The sequence below is a fragment of the Mus caroli genome, chromosome 6, assembly GCF_900094665.2.
Source record: "Mus caroli chromosome 6, CAROLI_EIJ_v1.1, whole genome shotgun sequence".
Taxonomy (NCBI): Eukaryota; Metazoa; Chordata; class Mammalia; order Rodentia; family Muridae; genus Mus; species Mus caroli.
Window position 1 is genome coordinate 48,047,062 of NC_034575.1, and position 15,304 is coordinate 48,062,365.

The 15,304-nt window shown below is 45.2% G+C and overlaps 1 protein-coding gene across 3 annotated transcripts in view; it reads left to right on the plus strand.

Annotated features, from left to right (window-relative positions):
- Creb5 (cAMP responsive element binding protein 5) overlaps positions 1-15,304 on the plus strand; it is a 394,770-nt gene that overhangs the window by 270,500 nt on the left and 108,966 nt on the right. Inside the window, exon 1 of one of the 3 annotated variants that reach the window (XM_021164793.1) lies at positions 1,621-1,838. The exons of the other annotated variants lie outside the window; for them this stretch is intronic. Coding sequence (XP_021020452.1) covers positions 1,828-1,838 — 11 coding nt within the window. The 5' untranslated portion in view covers positions 1,621-1,827. Of the gene's footprint in view, positions 1-1,620; positions 1,839-15,304 lie in introns of those variants that run through there. 3 annotated transcript variants of the gene reach the window in all.

Sequence of the window (15,304 nt, forward strand, 5' to 3'; positions counted from 1 at the left end):
CCACCCACAAGGGGCCTTTCCCTCTTGATCACTAATTGAGAAAATGCCTTAGAGTTGGATCTTATGGAGGCATTTCCTCAACTGAAGCTCCTTTCTCTGTGATAACTCCAGCTGTGTCCAGTTGACACAAAACTAGCCAGTACACAGGGTTTCCCTGTGTGACCCTGGCTGTCATGAAATACTCTCTGAAATCAGACAGTCCTGGAACTCACAGAGATCTGCATGCCTCTGCCTCCCAAATGCCAGGGATACCGCCTCCCTGCAGACAAGAGAAATGTTTTCATAACTTACCAAGATTCACTGGCACGCACAGTGACAAGGACACTAGAATGTAGCCAAAGCTGTGATAGTGTTTGAGGGTAAAATGCAGTCTTAAGCCTTTCTTCTGCTTTTGTGGTTTAAAAAAAAAAAAAAAGTCCTAGTGAACTTCCCATTTTTTGAGAAGGCACAAAGTTGTGCTGGGAAATAGAAAGGATGGAATAAGAAGGCCAGGCTAACAAAGCTGCCAGGAGTTAGGACCATTCTAGGTACCCTGTGTGTGTGTGTGTGTGGTTGAGGGGGAATTGAGGTAGAAACAGAATTCAGCAATTAAAAGAGTTTTGTTATCATTTGTGGAGATAACATTTGGTTTCTTCACCACTCCCAGGCTATTTTCTTCCCTCTGTAATTAAGAAAGGGGGACACACACACACACATACACACTGCTCTCCCTGTACACTCTTAAACACACAGCCCCACCGGAAGGCTTATCCCATCCCCGAAGCAAGGTGACAAATGGGAAGCCCTTCTTTTGTTCTGTTGGGGCCCCATGATTTTCCTGTGCTCTCTTAGCCTAGTTCCCCCCTCCCCTTCCCGAGAGTGGAGAGCTAACCTCAGAAGGACAAGGTTGCACTTGGCTGGAGGGGTCCTTTCTCTTAGCACATTAAAGAACCACCAGAGCTGCCTGCCTGCAGAGGGAGAAATGACTTCAATTTCACCGTTCTTGGTGGACCCAGACACAAGTGCGTGTTTTGGACCAGAAGTGGTTTTGCCCTTGCTGACAGGGAGGTCAGATATGAGAACTCTCTGGAGGAAAGGTGGCTGGCACTCTGCAGCAGAAAATCCCATGCAGCTCCAGGAAAAGTGTCCATGGGCTGTGGAAACCCCATCACCTGGTTCCCAGCTGAAACCCTTGTCTTGGTAACTGGAGTTGGCTTTTGGTTCTTGTTCTTTCCAACCTGTTCCCTCCCTGGTGTCTTCTTCTTGTCTTGTTATTGCCCTGGCTCCAAATGCTGGGCTCTTTCCAAATCTGTCTGCCTATCTATCTATCTATCTATCTATCTATCTATCTATCTATCATTTATTTATTTATTTCTAGAAGAACAACGCCACCCCTGGTCACAGACCCCGGGGGGCCCACTCTGAGCTCCAATGTCAGCTGTAGGCCCTCCCCAGGCTGCACTGTTTCCTAGTCTGTTTACTGGTTTCTAAGGGCGATTGCACCGCGAAGGCCCTGAGCCTGGAACTGGGCCTGGGGCTGTTTTGGTTACATTGAAGTTTTTGCTTCAGTTCTGCCAGATTTAAATAGTGACTTCACCAGCGCTGAGCTAAAAAGGAGAAGGGGGAGGAGGGCCAGCCCAGGAGAAAGAGAGTGAGCAGCAGAGCCAGAGGGAGAGAGCCAGAGCAGGGCGCTAAAGAAGGGCCAGCGCATTACATCATCTCTTGGCCTGGAATCAAATGGGAAGGATATGACTCACTCAAGCTAGTTAAGGCTTTGGCTCAAATTCTACACACACTCATTCCACAGCTCTCCTGTTCTGCACCTCAGGAGGGAATTCAGCCTCAGTGATGTCCATGAGGTTCGTTTGTAATTTTATTTTCTGTTTCTCGGTTTTAGGGATTCTTTGGGCCCCTACTGCAGTCCGATCTGGAGTCTTCCTCCTTCCTCTCTCCTTCCTCGACTTTCTGCTGCCTTTGTTCCCTTCGCCTCCTGTTTCCCCAGCCCCTCCGCTCCTCTTCTTACCTCGAAGAGGCGTTTCTTTTCACTTTGATCAGAGGGTTTTTTTTTTTTTAAATCCTAGCACAGAGACCTGAATGAGTTTAGAAGCCAGGGGTAGGGGGTGGGGGGCAGGTATCAGCCAAGACAGCAGAAGCTGCAGGAGGAGAAAAAAAAAGCCACAAATAAGAGAGCAAAGGGAGAAGGCGCAAACTCCAGAGAAGTTTCTTTGCTGCGGTGTCGCTCCTAATCGGAGGAGACAGAGAGAGAGTTAAAAACGCAGGGACCAATCGCTGGAATGGTGATGTAATGCAAGAACCACAGGGTAGTTAAGTAATGTGAGAGGGGGGTCACTGTTGCAAAGCATTTACCTGCTCTCAAGGGGTTTTCAGTTTATTATCAATTGCAGTGACTTTAACTGGCTTCAGACTGCAGCCTCTAATTATTCACAGACAGACTTGTTTTATCTTTTATTATTAAAAGTAAAACTATAGTATGGTACTTTAAAAACATGGTATTATTACAGCTGTATATTATTTTCTTCCACCAGAATTCATATTCTCTCGCTTTCTCTCCCACCCTCCTTCCTTCCACCCGCCATCCCCTTTAAAACAGTTGTCTTTTCATAAGAGGTCTCAGTGGTGGGGTGACGGTGGTTGGGAGGGCTTTCTGGGGATAGCTTGTGAGTTGTAAATGATCGGACGCTGTTCTGTGTGGTGCTGAGGAGGGCGAGGTCACGGCTGTGCGGTTCTGCTCGCTATGCACTTACAGGAGATGTTTCAGGAGTAACATCTGAGGATGCTCGAAGGCTGTCTCCCACTGTTATCCCAGCTACAGTTAGCAGCCAGTGTGCACTTGCTTCAGAATTTTAACTTCAGGGTTTTCCATGTCGCACTGGACATGATCCAGTGCTGTTTCGAAGACACTTGTGCTCCTCCATTAATTTTATATACCGAGTAGTGGGAGGGTTGATTTAAAAAAAAAAACAACTTGACTGATTTGGTTTAGAAACAAGGTAATGTCAGAGTAATGGATTGATTGACACTGACACTACTACCTGGTGAGGAGTATTGATTCAGTCCCTAATGCTCTCTGGAGAGACAGACAGAGACTTTTGTGTTGAAAATTATCACTCCATCTCTGTATCATACATGAGTTTAGTGTTGTATATACAGTAGAAGGAGAGGGCAAACCCGGCTCACCTTGTGGCGACTCCTGCCCTTCCTCTGTCTTACTTAACCTAGCTTACCAGACAGCTCAATATGAACAGAGGCAAGGAACCCATCACTGTGAGGTGTTTGCATGTTTTATGTGAAATTAATCGTGATATGCTATAAGTCTTTCCCCTTCCCTCCTTACTGGCCAGAGGTGAAAGGGGAGCAGAGGCTGGGGAATTGCTTTCTGGAGAAAGGAGGGGTGGGTCAGAATCTAAACCTGAGTTTGCCTTGTTGGGTGCGGCAGGTCTGCATTTTAACATGGGGGTGAAGGGGCTAAATGCCTCCCCACATGTGAAGCCTACATTTCCCCATCACTGAAGGATTCCACTCAAGGTTCCCCAGCAATAGAGCAGGTGTAGTGTGTGTGTGTATGTATATATGTATGTATGTATGTATGTATCCTGAAAGGCAGGCATGGCTGTACAGCTTGCATTAGAGTTCCTGAAGAAATGCATGGGGATGCAGGGAGAGGGCCTTGGCTCTTCCTGCTTGGAAAGCTGCTTTATTTTCAGCTTGGCTTTTTTGGAATGACGTTTCCTTGTGTGGTGCGATGTGTAGTTTTCTAGCTCTCCCCATGAGGAGTATTCTGTGTGATGGAATTGATTAGGTTTTGCTGTCCAAAAGTGGCACAAGAGACGAGGAAGAAGCTCCTTGCTCCAAAGATGTCCCAAACAGGCCACACACATTCTTTCTATACATAAACTGGGGCTATGGTGCCACTGTCACTTTCACGGGCAAGAATGGCATTTATAGGAAGCAGATTCTACAAAGTCTGCATCTCGGCTGAATGTATGATGCCATTTTTTTCATACAAGTTCAAGTTCACACAAGTTCATACTTGTGTGAGAGATACTCTGTGTTGGATCCTGTTGTTTGTCTCGGTGCTAAGGCTATGTGGGTGCTTGGCAAACACTTGGTGGCTGCGCACTGGACTAAGCATCAAGTTTTTAAATGAGATTTAAAGCTAACATGTTTAAAGGTAATAAAAAAAAGTCCAAACTGCATGTAATTCTTCCATAGTTTTCCAAGACAAGATTTCTATTCTCCAGTCTAATTTCATAGCACACAGCTGTCTTTTAATTATTATTATTATTATCATCATTATTAATTTTGGTACCCAGGGTAGAGGCTGATGGTAAAGCAAGGCCTGAGAGTTTGCAAAGTCAGCATCGCTGTACATTGGGAACAACCATAACTGCTTATCTGTGAGGAATTTACCCAGGCTAAAGGTTCTGAGGCCTTAGTCACAGTGTTAAGCTCAGTGGGCATCAGGGATGTGCCAGGAACAAAGAATGCACACTTGATATTTTTTCCAGAGTTAGAGTTCATGTTGACTTAACTGTGAGCTCCTTACCAATAATCAGAAATGCCCTGTGTGTGATCCACAGAGAACTAGAGAAGGGCCCCTCGCCTGCTGTGACTTCTGGGATACTAGGTGGCACTTCTGTAATCATTTGATGGCTGCTTTAGGATGATTTTGGCAGGGGAGGCTTATTTGATTGCTGGTTTTTTTTTTTTAAGTTTGCTTAGATAACCACTGATTCACATGAGTTGAAGAATTCATGACGAATTCATGATACCATTATAGCGTTGCCTCAATTCTCCAAACAGCAACATCTTGGGAGATGATGGTCTAGAGACCCAGACAGGGCATGGACCCCATTATAGCCCAGGTCTACAAGCAGTTCTTCCCAGTCTGGCTTGCATTGGTCTGTATTCATGGTTTTCCATGTAAAAACAGAGGGTCAGATTTGTTTGTCCAGGGCTTAGACGCCACCCCTGACAAACATTCACCACCATCACCATCATGAAGAGTAACCTAGTGAGAGAAGAGGTCCCAGGGCAGTGCCTGTCTATGAACACTGTCAGGTGGCCATTGGAGGGATGCTGATGGCATCGTCCTTCTTTAACATTCATTTGGAGCTTCGAACAAAGGACACTCTGGCTTTCACAGGGGCCCCTAGGCCATGGTTTTATTCTAGAAGGAAAGGTGAAGACAAAGTTCTGGGGATGCAGGAGAAAAGGCTCAGAAAAAGAGCAACACCACGTGGATACCTAAGCAATGTTGCTTTCATCTATGACAGGGAGGAAGGGGTGCCACATCATGTGACTGTGGAGTCTCCTGCACATAGTGTGGCCTTTGGGATTCTAAAGGCCTGGGCTCAGATCACTGTCCTACTTCCTGTCTGTGTGACATCAGAAAGCCGCTGACCCTCTCTGTGCCATCTGACCTCTCGTCTCTGTAAAATATAAAGAACCAGACACCTTTGTGGACCTGTAGATTCATAAAAAATTGCCAGGGGCTGTGATTTCAGGGAACACTTCTCCTCGGGGCATTGGTCACTGCTTTGGCTTCTATTCCCCAAATGAGTCTTGATCCAGTAGCTCTCCGACCCCAGGCTTCCTTTTGTGACATCTTCCTTCTTTTTATTCTACTAATCAAGCAGCTGAGCTCAGGGACATTCCCCCAGTTCTCCCTCATATGGGCAGTCCTGGTTCTTCTCAGTTCACGGTGAAGCTGAGACCACAAACTTACAAAGGCACAAACCCATCACACAGAGCTAGCTCCAGGCACCAGAAAGAGAGCAAAAAAAGACATGCCATGGTAAAAAGGAGGCTAGGACTCAACCTATAAAGCCTGCTGGCTTTTTCTGGCCTGGGTGAAAGGGGTGAGGCAGAGCCATACAGTGTGGGTCTAGGCCTTCTCACCCACGGAAAACTGACACTTTGTGAAGAAGAAACTGAAGCAAGTCTAGCCATGAGAACTAGATTCAATTCCCAGCAGGACTAAAAGTTCACGTGTGCAATCGCACCTGCGAGTGGTGCACCCTTGCAGCTGGCTGAGGCTGCCTTTTATACCTGCCTTTGCAGGCACCACTCAGTGGTACACACTGCGTGCTTAGCGTGCATAAGGCACTGGATTTGATCCTCAGCACTGCAATCAATTAATTAATCATCAATCAATCAATCAATCAATCAATCAGTATAATAGACTTTACATAGAGAGGTCAGGTCAGGGCTTAGAAGCAGAAATTAGTGTTGACAAGGAATCTTGACATGTGCTTCTAAGTAACCAGGGTGGGAGAAATCTGGACCTATACTTAAAGCTTACAGCAGCTGGAGATGAAAGTGGGATTTTCTTCTGCTCACTCTGAGACTTGGTGGGTCTCGCGATCCTAAAAGCCTTCAAAGGGGACTTGATTTGAGTTACAAAAGCTGCCCATCTAGTTTCCTGGATGGGGAGCCACAGAGCAGAGGTGGTGGTGGGGGAGGAGCCACCAGGAGGGTGGAGTCAGGCAACACTGGAAATCCAAATCCTAATTTCAGCTTGTGATTATTATTATTTTTTTTAACACACACCATTACTCTGTTTGAAGTGTCTACTGTGAGGTTGGTGTTTTCAGAGGGCTGCGTTTTATGGGTGTTGGTAACATCAGAGGCCGTTCCTTAAATTACACTCTGGAAAACTGAAATTGACTTGGCTTAGAGTCCATCCACTGCAGAGTACACAGACATAACATAACACAGCGATACATCTTTTCTTCCTGAACCTACACTGGCAGGAGCGCTTATTAACGATCGATGCAGCAACACAGAAGAAGAAATCAATAGTCTGCTATCATCCCAGAAACCAGAATGGCAGTTAGATACTAGCCAAGACCTATCTGGACACTTTGCTCTCTCTATCAGATACCTCAAATCCCTTATCATTCCTTACTTTTCTGTCTGAATGGCTGGAATTGGCCTAAATATGCTTCCCCTGCCCCCAAAAGCACAGCCTATAAAAACTGTCAAGCAGTCTGTTAGTTATGTATTCATAGGAATGGGAAATGCTCTCAGGAGGCTGCACTGTGATATCTTGTATACTCACATGAGTTACTAGGAGTCTGTGAATCTCTAAAGAATTGACGGCATCTTGGGCTGGACCCATGGACTGAGATGGCCAGCTGGCCCTTTTGGCGCCTGTGGGGCTTGCACATCCACTTGACTGTGTGCTGTGCCCTCCACAGGACCTGCATCACTGTTAGAGGAGGGGTAGGGAACAAGCTTATTGGCAAAGCCTTGTTCCTTACTATGGTCCAGTGTAATCCTGCCTAGTGAGTACTGTTAGAGCTAGGCTTGAATCTGGCTCTGACATTTGCTAGCACTGTAACTTTTGACAATCCACGGATGTTCATACTCACATGTACATGCACATATACACAACTGTGTATCACACACCATCATCATCACCACCACCATCATCATCATCATGCAGAGAGAAATTTTGTCATTCAGTGTTCCTTTTCAAGAAGGTAAACTTTGAGCGGGTTGGAGGTGAAGTGATACCTTCCCCATACCATGAGCTGTAGGCTAGGTGACCATTTCTTTATAGATCTGAAGATGAGGTTTAAGATTGGTCTTTAAAGTAGTTTTGTTTCCGCTCTAGAAAGAACCAGGGCTTTTGTATTCCTCGCCCTTCATAGTCAAGAAGTAGAAGTCTTTCATACTCTTTTTTTTCCCCCACTACAGCACCAAGTCTTCTGTTGTATCCCATGTCTGCTTGGCTTTCTTATTTATCATAACGCTTTGGTCAGCTCAACCACTCTTTGTAAGAAAGGGCTGATCCCATTTAATTCCTCTGGAATTAATCATAATAGCAGCAATTAAAACAAACTCATCTAGTATGAATGTAGACGTAAATTGCTCTCGCCTTACGTTTCCCCTCTCGGGCTGCTCTCACCAGCATCCACCCTCATACAGATGTGTGGAGGCCTCCCTGCACATTGATGGCTTTTCTGAATTCCCAGTTTGCTCATACAGCGCTACTTTTTTCCATTCCCTACCTCTGGAAAGGGCAGCTCCAGGGGACAGGTCACAAGCAGCAACATTTGATTTAGATTTTACCCTCACCATCTGGAACCCCTTAGCAGTAGAAAAATATTTCTATTATCCTAATGCACTCATAGAAGTCTTTCAGTCCAACCAACCCACTTCACAGAGTCAGAAACTGAGAGCTCTGTAGATTGTGAAGATGGGGTGGAGAGATCGCTCAGTGGTTAAGGGCTCTTACTCCTCTTCCAGAGGACCAAGTTCTCTTCCCAGAACCGGGAGTTGGGTGGCTCATATTACTATGTTAATTTCCGCTGGAGATCTGACACTCTCTTCTGGACCTTAAGGAACCGTGCACACACTTGGCAGACATACACAAACACATGAGTAAAAATAATGAATACAAATAAATATTTTTTTTCAAATGTGGAGAGAATGAGTCTGAGGTCATAATGAGATCTCGTAGCAGAGCTGGACCTGGGATCTAAGGCAGAATGGCAAACACACACTTCTATCCCACCGGGCTGTCTGCCTTGCTGTTCTCTCTTTGCTAATCCTTCTCCGTCCTTTTCATGCCTCTTGGCTTCTGAGGATGGAGGGGTGAGGGAAAATCATGTGCAGGGTGTTAGTGAGCTGTGCTTCTAGAAGCTGTGTCCCATTCAGGTGCCCAAGCTATTAAAGACCCCACTACCCTAATGAGGAAAGAGCTTAGGGGGAGTAGACAAAATAACTTGTCTAGTTTGCCCTTAACCATAGGGCCTGTGGGGTCTAGTTAATGGGTGGAGCATGCTGCCCTTTAGGCCAGGAGTCCCAGGCCATACATAAGATGGGATAAGCGGACAGACTTCCACCAGTCTCTGCTCCTGCCTCCCACTGTGTGAGCCTGACCCACATGGAGCAGATGTCCACTGAGTTCAGAGCTGGGAGCTTCCGTAGCACTATCACCCACCCACCTGCAGGATATGACCTCGGGCCTGCTAGTCACACTGCTTCCTCCCTCCACCTCAACATGTAGGGAAGGGCTTAGACCACAATCCCCAAACAGCCAAGCGGTGCGCTGCAATCCCATAGAGGTTCCCGCACCTCGTGACCACAGAGAGCATGTCACCTCGTGACCAATTCGGAAAAGACAAACAACAACAGCAACAGCAACAGACCAGAAGGTAATGCTCAGCTGTTTTAATGACGTCCCATCCTTGACCATAGAGACAGCTTTTAATTTGTTCGGTTCAGGGTAAGCTGGCTGTCTGCGATGTCTGACAGTGCCTATGTCAGGATGCTTTATGGTAGGATGTGGCACAGCCAGTTAACCCAGCTCACCTTCCCATAGCCACTACCCAGCAGCCTAGGATTCAGATTCCCACGAATCCCCAGGGCTCCGTGGTGTGAGATGAACTAACGTCCTGACCTCAGAAGAGCTTCTAACTAGCGAATGATGGTTGTTGGGTACTTGGAAAATACACATGGCAAGACACGCTTGCTTGTGTTTGTAAATCCTAATCCGACTATTCTTTCTTAACTAGCAGTGCCCCTGTGCCTCCAACCCATTTATACACTACCTATTTCTCCCAAACTCAGGTGAAGCCTCCTATGGGGTACTAGACTAGTGTACCATAGGATCATATGCTCGTGTTTAAGGAATTGTGAGGCCAATTGATAGTGTCATTGGTAGAATTGTCACCAAGAAAAGTGTGGCTAGTGGTTTTGAACCTTTTTAAAAAACACCATAGCAGCAGCAATGAGGAATTGCTTTCTACCCAACCCAGTATACTCTGTGTGTGTGTGTGTGTGTGTGTCTGTGTGTGTGTGTCTGTGTGTGTGTGTGTGTGTTGATACACAAGTATACAGTTGGCACTCGGCACCAGAGGCTGTTATAGCCACGGCTCCAGCCTGAAAACATTTTGGGAAAATTAGTGTGTACTGAACATGTACAGACATTGTCTTCTGTTCCCTAAACAACACAGCACCATGACTATTTACACACCATTTAGACCAAATTAGGTAGCGTGAGTCAGCTAGAGATGATTTAGAGCAAACTGGGCACATGTGAGTGGTTATGTGTAACTACCCGAGTGTTTCATCAAGGGGCTTGAGCAACTGTGCATTTCGGTGTCTCCCGAGACCAATTCTGTAACTGCAGTAATGAGATGACTGTGTTCACACATACATACAAAGTACTACATATATCATGCATACATATATACATACATCATACATACATACATACATACATACATACATACATACGTATGCTCTGCCTGTTCTTTATGGAATAGTACTCCTGACTGGACATAAGGTGTCATGGGTATCTCCTTCTACCTCCAAAGGCTGGCACCAGGTTGTACTGGTTTTATCAATTTCTCACCATTTGCTCACTGTGGCATTGCACTCAGGTTTGGGAAAGCACTGATGCAGTAGAGCCCTCACTGGTGATGCTTAGTGAGGTCAGGAGACCTGGGCTGAATCCCTGCCCATGCTCCACTGCCAACATTCCTTGCCTGGATCTGTAAGCCTCCAACAAAATGATGGTGTTTGTCTTCAAACTAAGTTTAGCCTCGAAGATCTTGAAGTCTACCTTTGTGAGATCGCAGCCTGGGAAACAGGGCTCCATTTGGTCCACAGATCCTGCAGGTCCATAGGTTCTCTACTATTACCACTCAGTTCCCTGGAACGCAATCCACACAAACAATGCCTGACCAGAACTTCTGTTCAGCCCTTCCCGGTTCTGCCATTTGGCGGTTAGTTTACTTCCCCGGTGAGGCTTTCACTGAACAAGATGTAGACTTCAGGCCTGATTTCCACTGATTTGGAGGTAGGAATCCCAATTGCCCCAAATGTCCCTAGAATCCAAAAGGATCATGCCGCTGAATGTATGTATGCTTCAGTATCACATTTTGTGAATGAGGCCTGTTTAGGGAAGAACGAGTCAAAGTGACCTTTTTAGAGGGTAGGGCAGGCAGGCAGGCAGGCAGGCAGGCAGGCAGGCAGGCATGTGAGGCTTATTCATGTCATTGTGTGGGCTAGTTTCTTGCCTCTAAATTCAGTGTTGATCCCCAGTACCACCCGAGTCATTTGGCTTACACCTGGGATGATCCCATCTTCTGGTTCGTAGAAAGAAAGGCCTTTCAGTTCAGAGAGAGAGAGAGAGAGAGAGAGAGAGAGAGAGAGAGAGAGAGAGAAAGAGAGAGAGAGCTATACAACTCCCTGCACATCAAATAGTTCTTATAAAGCACCATTTTGATGAGTTAAGTGTAAATGAATTAGAAACATACGGATTAAATTCCCCTTGAAAGACACATGGGTTTAAAAATTAAGGGGGAGAGTGCCTGGCAAGATGGACTTCAGGGCTGTGCCAAACCTCAAACTGTTTGCAAAAAAAAAAAAAAGGTTTCAGACATTTTTACTGAATGCAAAATGTCATGGCATGGCCTCCTCCCCAGACGTGGCAGTGAATCTTTTAACAACAATTATATGACAAGAAAAAAGGCCTGTGAGGGATCGCCGTTTACTGACTTCTCCTTAATTGCCCTACTTCTGGAAAAGAATGCAGTCATGGGTTTAAGAGAACTGTCTGATTGACAAACTACAATTTTAAGGCTGGCAATTACTAGAAAATAACCGTCAAAACTTAAAAATACCTGCTGCCCCATGTCAATCACAGCCCTTTCTAAGTGGGATAATAAACTCTAGGGAGCTGTGGAATTGAGTATACTTTCTTCACTGGTGTCTAGAGCCACACACGGCAGCAGTTCTGGTTGCATGTCTGGCATGATGGTGCCAGTTCCTTGGAGGGAGGAAGGGAAGTTGTATGAAAGAAGACTGAAAAGAAAACCCCCTCTGGCTCACAACGGCAGCTGCTGCACAGGATGCCGCGTGTTCTGGAGAGAGTGTGGGATGCCATCGGCAGGTTGCTGGGGAGAGTCTTGAGTTCTGTTTAGCTTCTCTATTGAATAAGCCATATCGTAACTTCTCCACACGTCAGAATTCTTCCTGGCATGTGGAGACTCGGGAGCAACGTATTAAGGATCAATTATCTCACGACTGTTCTGCATGGGGTGTATGAAGTCGCCTCCAATTATTTTTTACTGGCTATTCCTGACAAAAGCAGGCTGACACTTTTACTGCCTCATTTTTTTTTCATATGCAAAGACACAGGAGTGGGTGTACAGAGAGCCAACTCAGTAAGCAGAGAGCAGTTGGTTGACAAGGGCCATTTGCTCTGTGAAGCCATCTTGTTTCACGTTCGCATGTGAGCCAGGATGACCAAGGTTTAGTTGCTTCCTTCCTTCCTTCCTTCCTTCCTTCCTTCCTTCCTTCCTTCCTTCCTTCCTTCCTTCCTTCCTTCTCTCTTTCATTCCTTCCCTTTAAAAGAAAGAGTGTATTCAGTGACTGCCAATATCGGCTTAGAAACCCCAGGGACAATAGTGAATTTTATCGAAAGTTTTCACGCCCATGCAGACCCTCCCCCCCACTAAGAGTATTTCTGTTTTTTAACTTTATTCTGCAAGCCATGGGAAAACTAGTGTTTTGTTAAGAGAATCTCATATAGCACCTCGCACTTACCTCCAGGAACCAAAATTAATGCTCTGCACAAGTCCCCTACAAGGAGAAAATGCCACAGGAAACTGCTTCCAAGTGTTCCCAGTGAAAACCTTACCGAACACTGATTGTTAAAATCTGTTTCCTGCGTATCTTACGCCTATCTACATGTTTTAAGCTCAAAATAAAAATAGACAAGGACTAAAAATACTGGAGAGAAAATGTATTTATACCAATTTTCTGTCTTGGAAAAGGCTCCATTTTCAGCAAACAGTAGGTATGAATCCTAGCTCCGTTTGACCTTTCCGTAAGCAGGCTCCATGTAGAATGGTGGTGGTGGTGGGGCACTTTTGACTCAGGAAGCTTCCAGTCTCCTGTCCAGGAGTTCTGTCCCTCTTACTCCTAGTATCTGTCCCCATCTCATACCATGCCTGCTTCATTAAAAGCACTCTCAAATGCTGCTCTTCAGTGGTGACTCAGCTACTTCCCTGAGAATCTGCAAAAGGAGTTGAAAGAAAAAAATTCTAAATGCCCATTGTTCCCATTCGGGCATGCTCAGGGGCAGCCACCTGAGTCTAACCAATGCATGCTGGCTAAATGGTTTCTATTCGCAGGTGGGGGTGTTGTCATCCAAAGAGAACGTTTTCTTCCTGCATTAAGCTATGGGTGCTGGGAGGTATTTAAAATCCTCCCCACTCTACACCAACATACTGTAACAACCCACCTAGTGTGGGCAGTTAACTAAGCAGAAGTCTTCTGCTACCAAAACCCACCCCTACACATATACCTGTGTTTGCACACAGCCCCCACATGTGCCTGCGGTGTGAGGTTAATCTTTCTTCCCCTGAGCATTTCCTGTGTCTGCTCTTCTGGGCCCTGGAACCCCCCAGGGTGTTGGGTAACACTCTATGGGGATAGCTGCCATTCCAGACTGCCTTCCATAGCTCTTCTCTTTCCCTTTATCCATGATCTTTCTCTTTAGGGCAAAATAATCTTTTATTCATGTTAGACTGGGCGTCGCTCTTAAAACACAGCTGAAGCTAAATACATGTTTGAGCCACAGTTATAAAATATTTTGTTTTGTATCGGTTGGAACTACCACCAAATGGTGTGTGGGATGCTGCAGCCAGCCTGGATGCTTAGGTCTTGTAAAAAATGTGAGAACAAAGTGTGGTAGGGGAGAGCTGGCGTTCAGGAATGAGTTCCCACTAGGTCTTAGCTTACTCCTCTAACCTGTGTTTATCCAAATGGTCTTATTTATATCTATTTTCTTTTGATAAAAATAGCTCTAAAAAAAGCAAATTTATCGCACACAGAGATGGTACATTTGACTCTCTGTGGCCCAATTTGTGCAGATTCAGTTAAACGTTCATTTTCTGACTCATCTGACTTGTAAGCTTTTGCTTTTTAAAAAGAGTGCAATTAAGAGAGGTTCCCAGGGAATATTTAAAGAAAACATAAGTCCGTGAGTGAAGCAGACAAGCTATAGGTTGAGGCCCATATAAGGAGTGTGTGGGCACCTGCCCAAAGGGAGAGCAGCCTTAAGAGCCACTCTAAGCCCACAGGGATGCCAGCACGCCTTTGAGAAGGATGCATTAGGGATGCAAATTCAGAGTCCCTTGATGATGATAAGCACTGGAAAGAAAACAGTGAAACTCATTAGAGGGTTTTGGGAACAGAGGAAGCTGAGTCTAGTTTCTGCTACCTATGGCCCAGGACCTTTTCCAGGCTCTTCTCTGCCTCTGACCCAACAATTCTAATAATTTAAACACCCCCTCCCCCAAGAATTCTGTCCATTTTGGATGAAGCCAATTAGCTCATTTGTCAAAGGGCCAACTTTGAAGTTTCATCTGTGTCAAATATGACTCACTTCAGTGAGAGCCATTCTCTGGATGGCAAACCAGCTAGAAACAGGTATCCCATGTGAAGTGCGCTGGGCGCTCTCCAGGCGCTCGTTTTTGTTAGGAAAGTGTGATGTTGGTACGAAATCCATCATTCTTACTCCATGGTCTCCTCCACATGGACAAAAAGGAGGGGTCTATTTAATAAACATGTTAGAATTTCCTATGGACACCTTTAATCATGACCACCTGAGTTATTCAAGATGTTGTCAAATGATATGTATCGTAATGAATAAATTGGAGTGTAATTCTTTATATAATCACTCTAAATTTGAAAAAAAATGTATATAATTGATTTTTTTCCATCTTCCTTGATCTTCGGGGAATTGTATTAGGATATCATGAAACAAAATATTTAAAGTGTGTTTCAAATAATGAACAAAAATTACTTCACTTAATAAAGATGTGGAATTCATTTATGAAGACAAGCACTGGCTGTGGACCAGTGAACCAAAGGGGGTTGCCAGAAGTTTGCCCTGAGCAGCCACTCTTGAATGCCAGCGGCTCTCTGGCACCTCTAAGCTGACTCCACGTTAGGAAAATAAATTCTCTCATCCATACTGGACTTTAAGATAATTGCTTTTATTTATTTCATTTAACACATACCACCACTACCACCAGCACCGTCACCACACGTGGCACAAGTTATGTCATCTTCCTTATGAAGCAGACAGTGGCTCTGACAACCAGTTATGAGCAATGAATGCCTTATTTATAAAAAAGATTACCCAGCTTATGGGTTTGATGCTTGGGAATTGAAAATAAAAGTTAAATTTTTTGACCTTTCTGGAGAGTTTCAGCAACTGAAACCACTGGCAAAAAAAGAGTGGAAAGCACTTGATTCTCGTAAGAACAGTTGA